The sequence below is a fragment of the Argentina silus genome, assembly GCF_951799395.1.
Source record: "Argentina silus genome assembly, chromosome: 5".
NCBI lineage: Eukaryota > Metazoa > Chordata > Actinopteri > Argentiniformes > Argentinidae > Argentina > Argentina silus.
The window spans coordinates 16,699,003-16,714,192 of NC_139659.1; the positions used below are offsets into that span (position 1 = coordinate 16,699,003).

Here is a 15,190-nt window from a genome sequence, read left to right on the forward strand (position 1 = left end):
TATGTTCCATTTTGTTCCTGTCTGTAAACACGTGGCTCTCTCTGATTTCTTTCAGAACTGTTCGTCTGTATGAATAGGCCATTGAGGACACACACTATTGAAGAGGACACTGTAGCTGCTCCTCCTCCTGCTCTCTCTCAATCAAGCATGACTATTTGGAAGAGGAGTATAGCGGAACAACGTGTACTATTCTCCTAAGCATTCTACTACATTGTATGTGTGAATAGCACTGGTGAAAACACTTGGTTAGACATGAACGGGAAGGGATGTCACCTCCTGGTGTCCCCCACCAGTGTGCCCCCATCGCTGGGCATGATAACAGGGCAGCAGGCTCCCTCTATCAGGATGCCCACATATTCCCCTCTGTCCCCTGGACGCCATGCCACTCTGAGTCCCTCCTCTGGGGGGAGCAGAGGCAGAGGAGGGGGTGTCCACTTCCAGGTACCCCTGGCCTCTGGGACACACACTGGGAACTCTGTCCTGCTCCCTGCCCTGAGCCTTCGGAGGCAGGTGTTGACCAATGGGAAACAGCCTCATGTATTAAGCGTCTCACAGCTGTCACGTCAACCAGTGCCTTCTCCTCAACTCCCGCCCACCACGTTAGCGGCCGCCAATCAGGGGATGTTGTCTGACTGCTCTGACAGAGGTGTCAAAGGTAAATTCTGAAAAAGGACAAGATGAATACAATTGTCCATTCAATATGCAATTCAGTGCAATTCATGTGACGTTTGCTCCCTAGAATTGTCTTTTCAGCCATGTAGTATAGCATCTATGTAAATCAATATACTCTGTATTCCTATATCTGAGATTTTCTCCCAACATGTTGGGTTTATACCACCACTTCCACCACCCCCCTCTCCCTGGACCCGTATTGACAAACTCCTTCTCCCTCTTAATTGAAAGATCACAGTACGCACATGTCCCAGAAGACAGACTCCTAGAGAAGTGTTGTAAACAGACTTGTTCAGCCCCTTCTCCCACACTACGACTAGCACTGATTTACATACTCGTCTTCATACTTCACTTCTCCTCAATGTCGTCCTCCCACCCCTGCCACATCTCCTCCCCAGACCTCTTTCTCCCTTATTTATTGATAATTAACCAAGCAGAAAGCTTGTCCCTAAATGAGCCATGGAGGGAAAAGAGGAAGAGAAAAAAAAAAAGGAGCTCATTAGTAATTAACAGAGCAGAAAGCGTCTCTGGGCTGCTCAGGTTTGTTAGGGGGAATTCCTGTATTCATAAGCTTCAATTGAACAAGACAAAAAGCAGCACGTTTGGGTTTGATTTCTGTTGAAGATGTTGGCTCTACAGGTCCCTGGTGTGCAAACAAGTTTGCTATGTTAATATGGTGAACTAAACTGCCTGTTATTGAACTGAAAAGTCCCTGAACCCTGGGTTCATTGCATCTCCACTATGTGTGGCAGACAAATTGACTTGAAAAGCTTAATTCTATATTTAATGAAATGAAATGAAGGGAATGGTTATGGTTAATCTTGTGTCAAGCTGTTAACAATACTCAAGATCTCAGGATAAAGGCATCAGTCCTATGATTCTAAATGAATGATGTCATATTACAGGGTTCACCATTAACTTGAAACAGTGTTGATGAATACAGAAAGGCTAGGGAGAGTGCCACGCTGCATTTCAATCATTGATATGTGGTTGCCTTTCATTCTCTTTTCTTTCTGGAGAAATGTATTTATTTTTGGATTTATCTAATAATTCAAGCAAACCATGCTGAATCTGGGACATGGTGGCACTAAAGTGAATACTTTAACCTTGGTGTTGAGTCCTCTAATGGTGACCTTGTCTCCACCAGGTCACTCTGTGTCAGGACCAAGCATGCAGGTGTTGGGCCAACAGGCTGGTGCTAACCTCAGGGTCACCAGTAGTCCCATGGTTGTCCAGAGCCTTGGCCCAGTGTGTCCTGCCACAGCTCAGGCTTACACCTCAGGGTCTCAGGTACCACAGGGCCTCCCTCACCCACATGGCCTGGTGGCGCCCTACTCTGACGCCAGGTGAGTACACCTTCCCACTGTAATAGGTGACTATACAGTGCCTGTAAACTCTCACCAACACACTTAATTCTCATGTGTGTCATGCTTCTATAAACAAGTGGTGGGTCCATACATTATTGGGGTGCATTGATTTGTTTTGTCATCTATTTGTTCAACACAAATGCTTTTTCTTTTACTGTACATGCTGTACTGACTGTTCTGATACCATTCTTACACTCAATGTTTTATGTCTCAGGTCCTTGCTCTCCAGAGAGTCCCTGGCCTCCACCACCCTCAGCCTGGCTGAGACCCAGTCCGTGCTCAGTGGCAGACAGGAGTGGCCCTATGGCTACCGTGTCCTTCCTGCACTGGGCCCACAGCAAAGCTCTGCCCAGGGCTCTACCCAGACCAGCGAGGGGAGCGAGCTACTTACCCTGCCCTCTGGCACTGCCATGTCTGGGGGCACCAGCATCTCCAACTCTGCCTCCCTGCCTTCCTACCTGTTTGGGGGGGACACCAGTAGCCCCCGTCGCTCGAAAAAGAGAGCCCTCTCCATGTCCCCTCTGTCGGACGGCATAGGCATCGACTTCAACTCCATGATTCGCACCTCGCCCACCTCGCTGGTGGCTTACATCAATGGCTCCCGTAGCTCTCCAGCATCTCACCCCGCCCTCTCACCCCTCCAGCCCGAGGTCTACGGCCACTTCCTGGGGGTGAGAGGGAGATGTATCCCCCAGGCCAACCTCCTCAGTCTCCCAGGCTCCACGCTGGCTCTAGCCCCACTGACTGACCCTCATCCTGGGACCGAGTGTGGCCGTATGCAGAGGCTTGAGCAGGACGGGGCACTGGAGAGCCAAATGGCTAACATGGTGGTGGAGCAGCAGTGTCTCCCAGAGGAGGGAGGGGCACTAGAGAAGGCAGAGAGGGGCAGAGAGGAACCCACAAACAGCCTGGTTCCATCTTTTCAGTTTCAGCTAGGGCTGGCTACCATCATCAGATCAGCTAGTCCTCCCCTGGGCCCCCCGCCCCCATACCACTCCCACCAGCACCTCCATGTCCACAGACCTCACAGCCACATCCAGGGACAGGCTGAGGCCCAGGGCCCTGTAGCCCACGCTCCCCCACCACCCCTTGTGCATGCCAGCTTCCTGCCCCTGTTCCCCATGCTAGAGGAAGAAGAGGGGGAGTGGGAGGACTCCAGCGGGGGCCACTGCTGCCGATGGATGGACTGCAGTGCTGTTTATGACCAAAAGGAGGAGCTGGTAAGGCACATAGAGAAGCTGCATGTGGACCAACGCAAGGGCGAAGACTTCACCTGCTTCTGGGCGGGGTGTCCACGCACGTTCAAGCCCTTTAACGCCCGCTACAAACTCCTTATCCACATGAGGGTTCACTCCGGGGAGAAGCCCAACAAGTGCACGGTATACAGCATCCCAATATTGTTTAAATTCAAATTGAAACATAGACCTAGACCTAGATCCCCATCAACACCATGCTCACACCAAAAAAGCCAAAAGTCAATGGTAATATATCGTTGACACTAAAAAATGCCTGAAAAGTATAATCACTGTCTTTAAAGTGGACATGCAAGTGTCTCTGTATGGGCCTCCACTCTAGAAGGTGTACTTCACATGAACCCAATTTTACTTAAGGAGCTGAGAGTAAAAGGTTCACATCCTTTTCCCAAGAGTGTGGATTATCATGAGTGGGCTGTCTGACCACAGGCATCCTGTGAGCTGCAGGGGGTCAGTGAGTGCAGCTCTCCTGTCCACTGCAGGTTATGGAGGGCCTTTCAGCTGCTTAATAGCCACAATAAGACAGTTCAGTGGGATACAGACATCCTGAAGTATGCGAGCTGTACCCCTTTAATGCCTTTTCGGGTCCGAAATATGGTCTTTTCATCTTCTTAACTCTGGCCATGGGCTAATTAGTGGAGCTCTGTGATAATTGACATGGGAGTTAACTCAATTATGTAGTTATTAAATCAGCACAAAGGCAGTGCAGCGCTTAAGATCTGGCAGGGCACCAGCCAGCCTCCTGCCACAGGCCTCTCCGAGCCCTCTCCCTCTCTCCGAGCCCTCTCTACCAGCCACATGAGCTGTCAGCAGCCAAGACGCTGCCAGTGAAGGAGTTGGCTAGCGTTCTGGGAAGGTGATGCCCCCTGGCCCGGTTCTGATCGGGTCTGGTTCTGGAGCCAAAGACAGAGAGAGGTTTGAATTGAGTTCATCTGAAAGCTATGTTTCCTTGGACCTGGTTCTGATGAGGGGTTGGCTTCATTCCCCTGGGGCAGGTGCTCCCTCAGGCATGATGCTGCTCTGAGACATGCTGCCACTGAGGACTATGTTTGGTTCCCTACAGCTGTAGCTCCTAATGTTTGTTCTCAAGACTATGTCGCGGCTACATCTATAGATACACAGTAAGATGGATCTCATAATTATAGTTATGAGATTACTTTGGGAACTCAGGCAGCAAAAGATCAACATCAGATTTCGAAAGGAGCTTGGGTTCTGGTTTAGGATAGTTGGCCATTGAACTGGATGTGTGTTGTGTTTACTGTGAGAGGACATCACACACACATCTGATCAGTCTAGACGATGTGCAGGGGAGAGTCCCCCACATGGAAAGTTCAGATGAGTAAGAGGCCAACCATTTTCCTTCCTTGTCTCGTTTCGCTGCTCTGGGTTAGTAAATTATTAACTGCATGCATACCTGTGGTTGACCTTTCGCTCCAAAACAATCACTTATTAGTCACAAGCAGTCCTGTTGCCATGGAGGCTGCAGTTGTCGCATGGGTCTGTGTACCATGTAATCATGCACTAAAGGGGAAATATCTAGGGTCACGACAGCCTGACAAACCAAAAGAATAGACGTTGTACACACTATTGACATCCCGTCTTCCGAAGGCCTTGACTCTGCAGTACAGGCTGAAAAAGTCATACTGGGCAAAAAAATAGCATGAAAAGGTCAGTCTAATTGACTCAAACTGTCAGAAAAGCCAGACTCGCTGAACGTAAAACAGTGAGAGCAACCAATCTCCCTGAGTCAGAGGGGCCAGTCACCCAACAGAGACACTTGTATAGAGAACCAGTTATACTCAACATAAACCGTCATGATAGATGCCAGCAATTGTCCAGGATTTCCAGCCTGGCCTTTGTCAGGAATGATTGACAGGAAGCAGGTTGCTGAACGGCAAACAGAGGCACGAGCCAGTAGCATGACAATGAAGCAGATCAGATTACGCAGCACACTGGTCCAGACACACCAGGCCTGCCATGACTTGTACCTGTCAGCTGTGTATGTGGTGATGATGATTGAGCGGTTCCTTAACACATGCTTAATTCCCCTGTGTGTTTAGAGTAGGCCCTATCACTGAGATTTCAACACTGAAGCAATATATGAGGTTTGAACAGCAATGCACACCTTAACGTATTATCCAATCATTTGTCTCTACATTCGTGAGGGAAGACGTTGTTATTTGAGCTTCAGACTACGGTTTCAGCCTGATAAGGCTTATCCACAAGCGTCATGTCTTGCCAGCCATCCATACTAATTGCGTCACATGTTCCAATGAATTCTTCCTTTCTCTGGGAAATCTAAAATGTCCTGAAATCTAATCCACCTCACTCATACAGTATGTTATTTTCCTGTCTAATGAAACAGTCTGCAACAGTCTCTCTGAGAACTGCATTTATTGGCAAAGTTGCCATGGCAAAACCATAGAATGATATTTTGTGTCTCTGAGTCCACAGGAAGTACAGTGGTCTAGGGGAAACGGCAGGGCAGAGGCCATGGCCGGTGCCGTGGGCTAGCTTTGTTTCCTGAATGGTTAATGTGTACTAGTGAATTACAGAGAAAGGTGCCCTTTTTGTGATTAACCAAAGACAATCTCTTAATTGAGATGATATGCAGCTAAGTTTATAGTCTTATGGTCTGCTACAAACCTGCTACAGGTTCTGCTACAAAAACAAAAAAATTCGAAAACTTTTCTTTCAAACACTAATATCTGATGATACAGTTTCTTGTGCTGGGTGTGGTGAATTCACTTGAGTAATCATATCCATTATGAAGTTGTAAACGTTGAAAGAAAGCCTACTCACTGACACCATGAAGCCGTTAAAATGTAAGATAACCCCAGTTCCGAGCTAATCCAGTTAATTTGCCCTACAATGGAGAGCTTGTAATTCTAGTCCTGCCTGCGCCTCTGAATACAAGGCTGATGAGATTTCTGGTTTGCCAAGATTTTTAGCGGCATCTCTACAATTGTAAGGAGGGAAATAATTTGATTTTGGCGCAAGAAACGGATCCCAGATCCCAGTTTTCCTTACAAGCCCCCTTTCTATTTCCTTTTACCGTTTAGCTGTCTGTTTTCATAAACAAAACAGGTGACTTCTTTGTTTAAACCTCCATAAGAAGTGTTTATTTCCCGCTTGTGATCAGGATATTTTAGGGTTTTTTTTATGGTGTAGGAATAATTTCAAGAACATACATTTTGATCATCAGTGTTATGCTTTATTTTATAATTTTGATGCACCCTAAAGAATCCACAACTGTCACCCTTTGGCTTGTCTGCTTCTATCATGTGAAGGATGAGAGGGGAAGAAGAGAGAGTTTTCCAGACAGTGAGGAGGCCAGAGTGGATTATGTGACAGGAGATAGAAGATATAGTCTGGAGAGGACAGGGGGGATGTTGGGCTGGAGATAAGAGTGAGGGAAGGGAAGGCATTAACGTCAGGTGAGGGGAGGGAGAGAGGTGAGACATACAGTATAAGAGAAGAGATACTGTAGGACAGGGGAGGCTGGCGGAGGCAGAAATCATGGAATGGAATGAGGAACGGTATCAAACACATACGGAATGGAATGGGAATGGTATCATAACACATACGGAATGGAATGGGAATGGTATCATAACACATGTGATTTTGATACCATGCCTCATTCCGTTCCATGCATTGCAATGATCCCGTCCTCCGATGTCTACCTCCACCGGCCTCCCCTGCTGTAGGAGAAGATAAAGTGGAGATGTGAGAGAGAGGCGAGAAGCTGGTGTACAGCGGGCACTAGGCTGACTCTGCTGGCACGGCATGGTCTGGCCATTGTTCTCCAGGGCATGGGCAACTGCCAGGACCTGTCAGAGGCTGGCTGTGGCATTGAACTCCACTGAGGAGCCATGTTGCTGTCTATTCAGGCCCTTTGTCCTTCACAGCAGCAGAGTGGGCCTCTGAGCTTTATTAGAGAGAGAGAGAGAGAGAGAGAGAGAAAGTGTGTATGTGTGTGTGTGTGTGTGTGTGTGTGTGTGTGTGTGTGTGTGTGTGTGTGTGTGTGTGTGTGAAAGAACATTCATACCCACATTGGGCCACTCCTGGGCACCGCTGGGCTCCTGGCAGTGTGTTTGTGTCTGATGCTGGTTCTCACTTCTCTTCCCACCCTGAGTCTGAATGAGCATTTATCCTGTTCATTCTGTCTGTGCTATGTTTTTCTTATGGTTGCCTGTCTGAATGGTTTGAAGCTGATCCTTTTCTCTTCACTGTTTTGGAGTGTCTGTTCAGTGGTGTCCTTTGCTGGTGTGCCACCATAATGACAGCGTTTGGACAGAGAAACCTGCTGTGAGTAAAGTAAAAGACTACTCTCCAGTGTTTGGGGAGACTTTGCAATAGTGGTATCTTTCTATCTCTATGTGATACACTACTGTTAAGTTCTGTTAGACTTAGTTTAGTCCTGTCCTCTGACAGGTTTTTATACAATCAGACCTTAGAGCACAGTGGAAAAGGCCCACAAAAGGAGAGATATTTGCATGGACCCCATCAGTTTGCAGCAAAGTTGAATTTAACATACCTCAAATGCACCACATTTGCTATGATACAGTAGAGTCATGGAAAATGTTCTATCAACAAAATGCTACTGAGTACTTGGATAATTAACAGGCATCATCTACCTCCCTCTCTCTCCCTTGAGTTGCATAGCCTACCATAGGGCAGATACAGTACATAAAGTATATCCCTCACTCCCATTCCCTTTGATATTAGAAACATATGGTTCTCATCAGGAGGAGTCATAATGATGGCCTTTTACTGGAACTGAAGGTCAATCCAAGCCTCCTCTCCTTTCCTGGTGAGTGTTTGGGCAGATGACAGTGTTCTGCTGGTACTGGTGGTTTATCTCTGTAGGATGTATATGTTTATGTCTGCGGTTCGCCAGCTTGGAGAGAAAAACCGTAGTATCTTTAGTGGGTAGCACTCTTCCTACTGTATATATAAATAGGCATGTTGGATATAATGTTGAATTAATAAACATCCTCCTATCGCCTGAAGATCCCTGTGATATTGATTCAGAAAGAGAGAGAGAGAGAAAGAGAGAGAGAGAGAGAGAGAGAGAAGAGAGAGAGAGAGAGAGAGAGAGAGAGAGAGAGAGAGAGAGAGAGAGAGAGAGCGAGACCGTCTGAAGTGATTCTGTTATTAATCCAAAGGAAAGGGCAAATATTTCCCCCAGGAATGCAGAAGAATCTGATGAGTCAAATATTAAAGGAAAAGCTTAATTTGTTGGTTGGGCAGCCGACTGAGGGAGCTGGATAACTATGCAAAGAATCCAGTCCTGGAGGAACAATAATAAAATGCGTCATGGTTCGTGACTTTCCTCAGCAAAGCCTTAGCAAGGTCATTCCATACCCGATGACTGGGGAGAGCAAAGTTCCAGGCTCACTGTAAGAAACCATGATGATTCACATCTCTTAAAGATTAGGTCATTACAATGTGGTTGTGCAGTGCGCCTAAAGGAGACTTGTTTTGCAGATTTGGATCACTACTCAGCAGGCATCCTTTTGCCATGAGACTATGGAGGAAATGCTTATTTGTCTTATTAATTCCCCCTTCTTGTGCTAATGTATTTCCATGGCTTTGCTGTCATTGATCACTGACATACAACTGGATATATGTTTAGGTCAGGTGAGACTGATGCTGCCATAAACATCCACATCACCCACAATACATACAGACACACTGACCCCTGCTGGTTCAATTGACCACCACACCCCCTTATGGCATGTGTAAATTATTGTTTTCATGATGAATGTGTTTTGGAATAATGTTTGGGAGACCACTCATGCACGGTACAGGCTTATGATTGATTCAGACTCCCGCCAAATTCACACTGTTCCTCCACCCTCTATGCATGAATCCCTCTGCCCTCTGTGTTGTAACGTTCTTTGCCCTTTGTGGTTGCAGTTTGAGAGCTGTCAGAAGGCTTTCTCGCGGCTGGAGAACCTGAAGATCCACCTGCGCAGCCACACAGGAGAGAAGCCTTATCTGTGCCAGCATCCTGGCTGCCACAAAGCCTTCAGCAACTCCAGTGACAGAGCCAAACACCAGCGCACACACCTGGACACTGTGAGTGTCATGCCTCAGACACACACACACACACACACACACACACGCCGGCACACACACACACGTCGTTGTAAGTGGTTGGTTGTGTAACATAATCCACCTCTTGTTTTGTGTGTGTGTGTGTGTGTGTGTGTGTGTGTGTGTGTGTGTGTGTGTGTTTGAGCAGAAGCCTTACGCATGTCAGATCCCTGGCTGTGTAAAGCGCTACACTGACCCCAGCTCCCTGCGCAAGCACGTGAAATCCCACTCCTCCAAAGAGAGGCAGTTAAGGAAGAAGGTCAGTGTGTAGATACCTGGAGAGTTATACCTGATAATAAGCACAATATATACAGTATATATGCCATTTAGCTGACGCTTTTATCCAAATCGACTTACATTGCAGTGAGTGCATACATTTCAGTATATATGGTCCCAGCAGAAATCAAACCCACAACCTAAGCGTTGTTAGCGCCATGCTCTACCAACTGAGCCACAGAGGACCATTATGCCTTCTACAAATCTCTCTCTCTCTCTCTCTCTCTCTCTCTCTCTCTCTCTCTCCCCCTCTACTCCCCTCTCTCTCTCTCTCTCTCTCTCTCTCTCTCTCTCTCTCTCTCTCTCTCTCTCTGTCATGTTACTATTTGGAACTTACTTGGCTACTTAGTAGTTGTCTATACAGTTAAAACTCTGAGCTTGTTTACATTGTGGAGTGTGGGAATGATAATTAACTTGTTTGATTGAAAGTAATGTCTCCATAGATACACCCACAGCTGGTGGCCTGTCTCAAAAAAGTTACCTTATATAAAGGCACAGCTTCTTTAAATAGCAAGTCAGGTGCGCATTTGTCATCTTCTCTGTCTTCTGTTTTGTTGTTTTTTACCTAAGTTCTAAGTTGTTCTAGATTGTGGATTCATTCTGTGTACATATAAAACATAAACATAAACATTTTACTGGTGCAGAATGCAGATGTACAGTTGTTTTCATTAAATGTTTTACTAATTATGCAGTTAGATATTCAAAAAGACAATTCTAAACAATGTGCAATAAAGTGTGCAAGTTTCTGAATTCATAGCTCAGCATTTTCATTCCAAGATTCAGTGCATTGATTCTGACCTCTTTCCCTCTGTTCTATGTGATTGGTCTAAAGCTGAGGTCCTCTGTTGAATTGACGCAAGAGGCACTCACAGACTGTCTGACAATCCATCCCCTGCAACCCAGCGTCTCTCCCCTGGAGATGATTGACAGCAAGTTGGACCAATCCCCAGATCCCTCTCTTGATCTATACACAGGTAAACATCTCTCACATGCTCTGGTCGTGCCTCTTGCAGTGTTTGAACTTAGTAGTGGTAACCTAGCAGCTTGGCGTAAACTACTGACTAAAAGCCATGGGCCTCTATCTAAAGTTTGTTGGCTTTGGTAGTTTTGGTCAAAGACAGGCTTAGTAGGGTGTGAAAGGCCATGATTTCAGATGTGTTGTTCTTTGTTTGTTTGAGTCTGGATGATGGATGGATATACTGTATGTTGGCTGTGTTTTATAGATTTGCTCTCCAGTGGCCAGTTCAGCCACCCTGTGTCTCTATCCATCCCTGTTCCTCAGGGGTCCTCCAACAGCTCCCACCTTGCTCAGATGCGTCCCCTACAGGACAATTACAGGTACTGCAACTTTACCGCATCATGACTGATTGTGTGAGTGTTCACTTGTGTGGTGACTTGTGTTGTGGCTCCTGTTTTTGTACCTTCATCTTCTATGTTCTAGGACTATTTGCATTTATGGAATAAGTTGTTGATATTTATACATTTTGTGTTATTGTGAAAATTCATAGGCATCTGTCACAATCTGGACCTTGCAAAACTCATCTGACCTGTCACTACTGCTTATTTGTTGTAGAGTTATGGTAGAAAATATCCCTCTTAGAAATGTATACTGAGAAAGTACTGTAAATTAAACTGCGGTAATGTGATCATAAAAGTTTACTAATGAGTAATTATCTTTAAGCTCAGTTTTTAAATTCCTCTCTCTCCCCTCTTACTGGGATACCAATTACTGTTGGTATTTTGGTGTTTCAAAGGAGAGAGAAAATGACAAAAAACTGAAGTAAAAAAAAAAGCTGTGAATTGTGGAAAAATACGTTCTACAACTTAGTATTGTAGTGATCTCACACTCTCTTCAGGAAGTACTGGAGTGTGTTTATTAATGTCTCCTGACAGATGTTTAGGACATTGAAAGACAGACATATTTATTTTATAAGTGCTATGGTTTTAAACCATGATCAGATGCACATTCTCTTCACTGCATCAGTTACCCGTTTGCCCACTGCCCAGTTGCATCTGTTGGGCAAGCCTGTTGGTATTTTCTATTCATTTTGAGTTCCCATTGGCACGGTGACTGTAGCCATGACTGATTTAAATGCCTCTCCTCCTTTCTCTCTTTTTACTGATCTGCAACAAATAACTACTTAAACATTGGTTGTCATGGCTTTATGGCCGTAAGCTCATAGTTAGAATAATCTGATTAAAATAAAGCACCATTTTCTTCTCTTATGAAAGACTCCAATAGGCTTTTTGTGGGTGCTGCACCTCAGCTGTGAAGAGAGCGGTTGGGAAGAGGTTTTACAGGTTGGGAATGGCCAGCAACACTGTTGCCTGGTCTGCCCACAAAAAAAAAAAACATTCCTTCATCCATGCACTTCAAAGGCAGTGAGGAGGAGGGGTTTCTGTAGTTCTGGGCAGCCAGATGCTCATGGCTTCTCACTGACTGTGATTGTTCCAGTAGCAGCGGTAGGCCGCAGCATTCACCGCGGGATTCTGGGTAGACAATCGGCCAGTGAAAGCAGGCCTTGCTTTGCCTCATTGGTCTTGAGGGCCAGCATTAGTGGATGCTATAGCCACCAACTAAAGTGGCTCAGGAATTCAATAAGTGAATCATAAAATTTGAAAAATACCATTTAGAGTCCTGGGAGAGAGGATTGCTGTAATTACTTTTCTAAATGTTAAATCGATTGTAAAATCCCTGTTTCCATTTTCTGCTGTGCTTTTATGTGATTTCCTTATTTCCTTATTCAGTCAGTGCATAGTTATCCCCCTTAATTAATTGCATTGTACTTGTAGCAGTGTGAACAAATTATCAAGGTTATCTTGCAACATGTATAAACTGCAACATTTCACAATGTCCTCTCTCTAATCCCCTGACCAAATCGTTCTCTTTTTATTTTTTTAAAGAGTGATTCAGATTATACGCACGTTTCTGTTACCATCTCTACTCATCTACGTCTGTATGTACTAGATAAGGCAGTGAATTGTGGTGTTGTGCAGGTCAAACTCTACAGTCTCCATTGACTGTATCTTACTACAGTACAGTATATGAACAACCTGATATGAATTAATGCTTGTAACATTTCAGGTTTGTTGATAACTCCCCCCACCACCTCAGCCCTGGGGCACACCAACTGCTTGGTCCCTCCCCTCCTCACTCCCAGTATCCCACTGGAGCATCGTTAAAGGCCAATACACCCCTGAGTCAACCCAGTCATGCGACCACACATCAACACCCAGGTAAATACTGTACCTCATCTGTTGTCAAAAGTAAACTTGATTTATCTGGCACATTTCATACTCAAATGCAAAACAATGCATTTAAGTGAAGAATGAATAAACATGTCTGTTCTTTGTATTGCTTTGTTATTATGTATGTAGCTCAAAATATGATTTAATTTAATTTATAAATGAATTAGGGATAAGGGGCATCAGATCACATCACAAATGCAACACTGAGAACTGCATAGAACAATAACTGCATACAGTATACGTATGGAGTAGGCATTGTTAATTGACTGTGAAAACATGGCACAATTCCTACTGGAGATTCCCACTGCAATGAAGTTACAATAAACTGTAATGCTAAAAGCCTTTTAACAAATGTGTGGGTGATTTTACAGTCTGTTTTGACAGTGATTCTAAGATGTAGATTGTACCGTATTTCTATCCTCTGTGCAGCAGGTGACTGATGTTTTTCTCTGTGGGAAGAACCAGCTTCTCTCTCAATTATATACTTAGCTTAAAATAGACAACACCTTGTTACTGTAGCCGTGATGTTGACATGGTGTTTTATTGTTGTGCACAGCTTGTATTGTTTTGCAAAGGACAACTGTTAGAACAAAGTTATTCAAAGCCCATGTCTGTGCACATTAGTGTAATAGTGGTGTAAGAGTAATAGTGTTTAAATAAGATATGATACAGTATGTTCACACTATGTTTGTTCACAGTATGCTTACACTAAGTATTCAATATGACTTGTGATTTATCTCATGTATTTGTTTGTGCAAGCAAATAGCAAAATAATACAAAACAGTCATATCATACACCTATGTAGAAAAGAAAGCCACACAAAGATTTGACCATGAAAGACATACTGTAACAATGAACAAATGAATGTTGAAAAGAGGAAAAATTGGACACGGAAAAAGGCCAATTTCTCCCCTCATCTGTTCTTCAGATCTGTGGTAAATAAAGAGAGTTGTCTTGTGGTGTGTTCTTTTTCACTCCTCAGGTTTCACTGGTCAGATCCAGATGGTGTGCTCTCCATCATACAATGGTACGCTTAAGTCGACTAGGCAGACACACTCCTGTCACGTGATGCAACTTCCAGTGTTCGATGACAGCCTAGCTTCAACATTCACCAATCAGAATGAAGTGTTCGATGTCTCCCAAAGAACTCTGTCCGGTATCACAGGTAATAGACATATGCAGTGGAGATTAATGTGCATTTATTTGCATCAACCTTATACCAATTTGTGTGTGTGTGTGTGTGTGTGTGTGTGTGTGTGTGTGTGTGTGTGTGTGTGTGTGTGTGTGTGTGTGTGTGTGTGTGTGTGTGTGTGCGTGTGTGTGTGTGTCTACCCCACAGTATACAACCTCCATGATGGATCGCACAGTCTGCGGGGGAACCCAGTTCCAGTGATGCTAGAGGACACCTATCGACATGTCAATGCAGTTGACCGCTGCCCTAGCCAGCTCTCCTGTATCTACACTGAAGGATGACTTTGTTAAATCTATCTCCTTCCAAAATGTTGTCTACGACAGACACCTTCAGTGATACAACTCTCAACAAAACTATGACAACTGTGTCATTGTTCAGCCTTGTGTTACTTCTCTGTAAGAAGATAGATTTGGTAGTGTCGTATGATGCCCCCTCTTGGATGAAAATAAAGGCTACAGTGAACAAGATGGGAATGGTCAAGTTTTGGACATCTTGGGCAAAATGGACCTGTTCACATCAGTTGTATCATCAATATCAGAGCCATTTAACACTAAATACTAGCCATACTGTCATACGTCTCATAAAGATCATTATTAGATGCCTTTGGAGTTTGAAAGATACTGACTTAATACAAGTGGATATCACCAGGAGTCGGGAGTCAGAAGCCAAAGGAATCCCACAATGAAATATGTTTGCTAAGAATTAAGACAGAGAGAAATTGCAGTTCTGTGGATGCCTATGCAAACTTGAGTAGGGGAACAGAATGAATAATCTAGGTAGATATTTCCAGGATTTTATTATCTCACAGAAGGCGTTTTTATCATATACCTGTAACTTCCAATATCTGCACTTTGCCTGTAATATAGAACATATCACTGAGAGGTGAGATATGGAACTTTTGAAGATGTTTTTATGTTTAAAGTAATTAAATGTGAGATGCTTTGCTACAATTGTATAAAGTAGTTGTTTCTTGTAAAATTCCCCTTCCTCTTGTATCATTAGTATGCAATTACTGTAATGCCAAGCACATGATTAGCTTTGCCATGTGCCATACCAATAAGAATGTGCCATAAGAATTA

The 15,190-nt window shown here is 44.5% G+C and overlaps 1 protein-coding gene across 1 annotated transcript; it reads left to right on the forward strand.

The window, feature by feature from the left end:
* Positions 1-252: 252 nt before the first annotated feature.
* On the forward strand, positions 253-14,392 carry glis3 (GLIS family zinc finger 3; the record flags this gene model as incomplete). Its single annotated transcript, XM_083669731.1, has 10 exons — positions 253-655; positions 1,820-2,018; positions 2,254-3,418; positions 9,215-9,376; positions 9,543-9,653; positions 10,503-10,644; positions 10,894-11,008; positions 12,756-12,907; positions 13,902-14,084; positions 14,259-14,392. The coding sequence occupies 10 exons, from the start codon at positions 253-255 to the stop codon at positions 14,390-14,392; spliced, it is 2,766 nt and encodes a 921-aa protein (XP_083525857.1).
* Between the last annotated feature and the right edge of the window lie 798 nt (positions 14,393-15,190).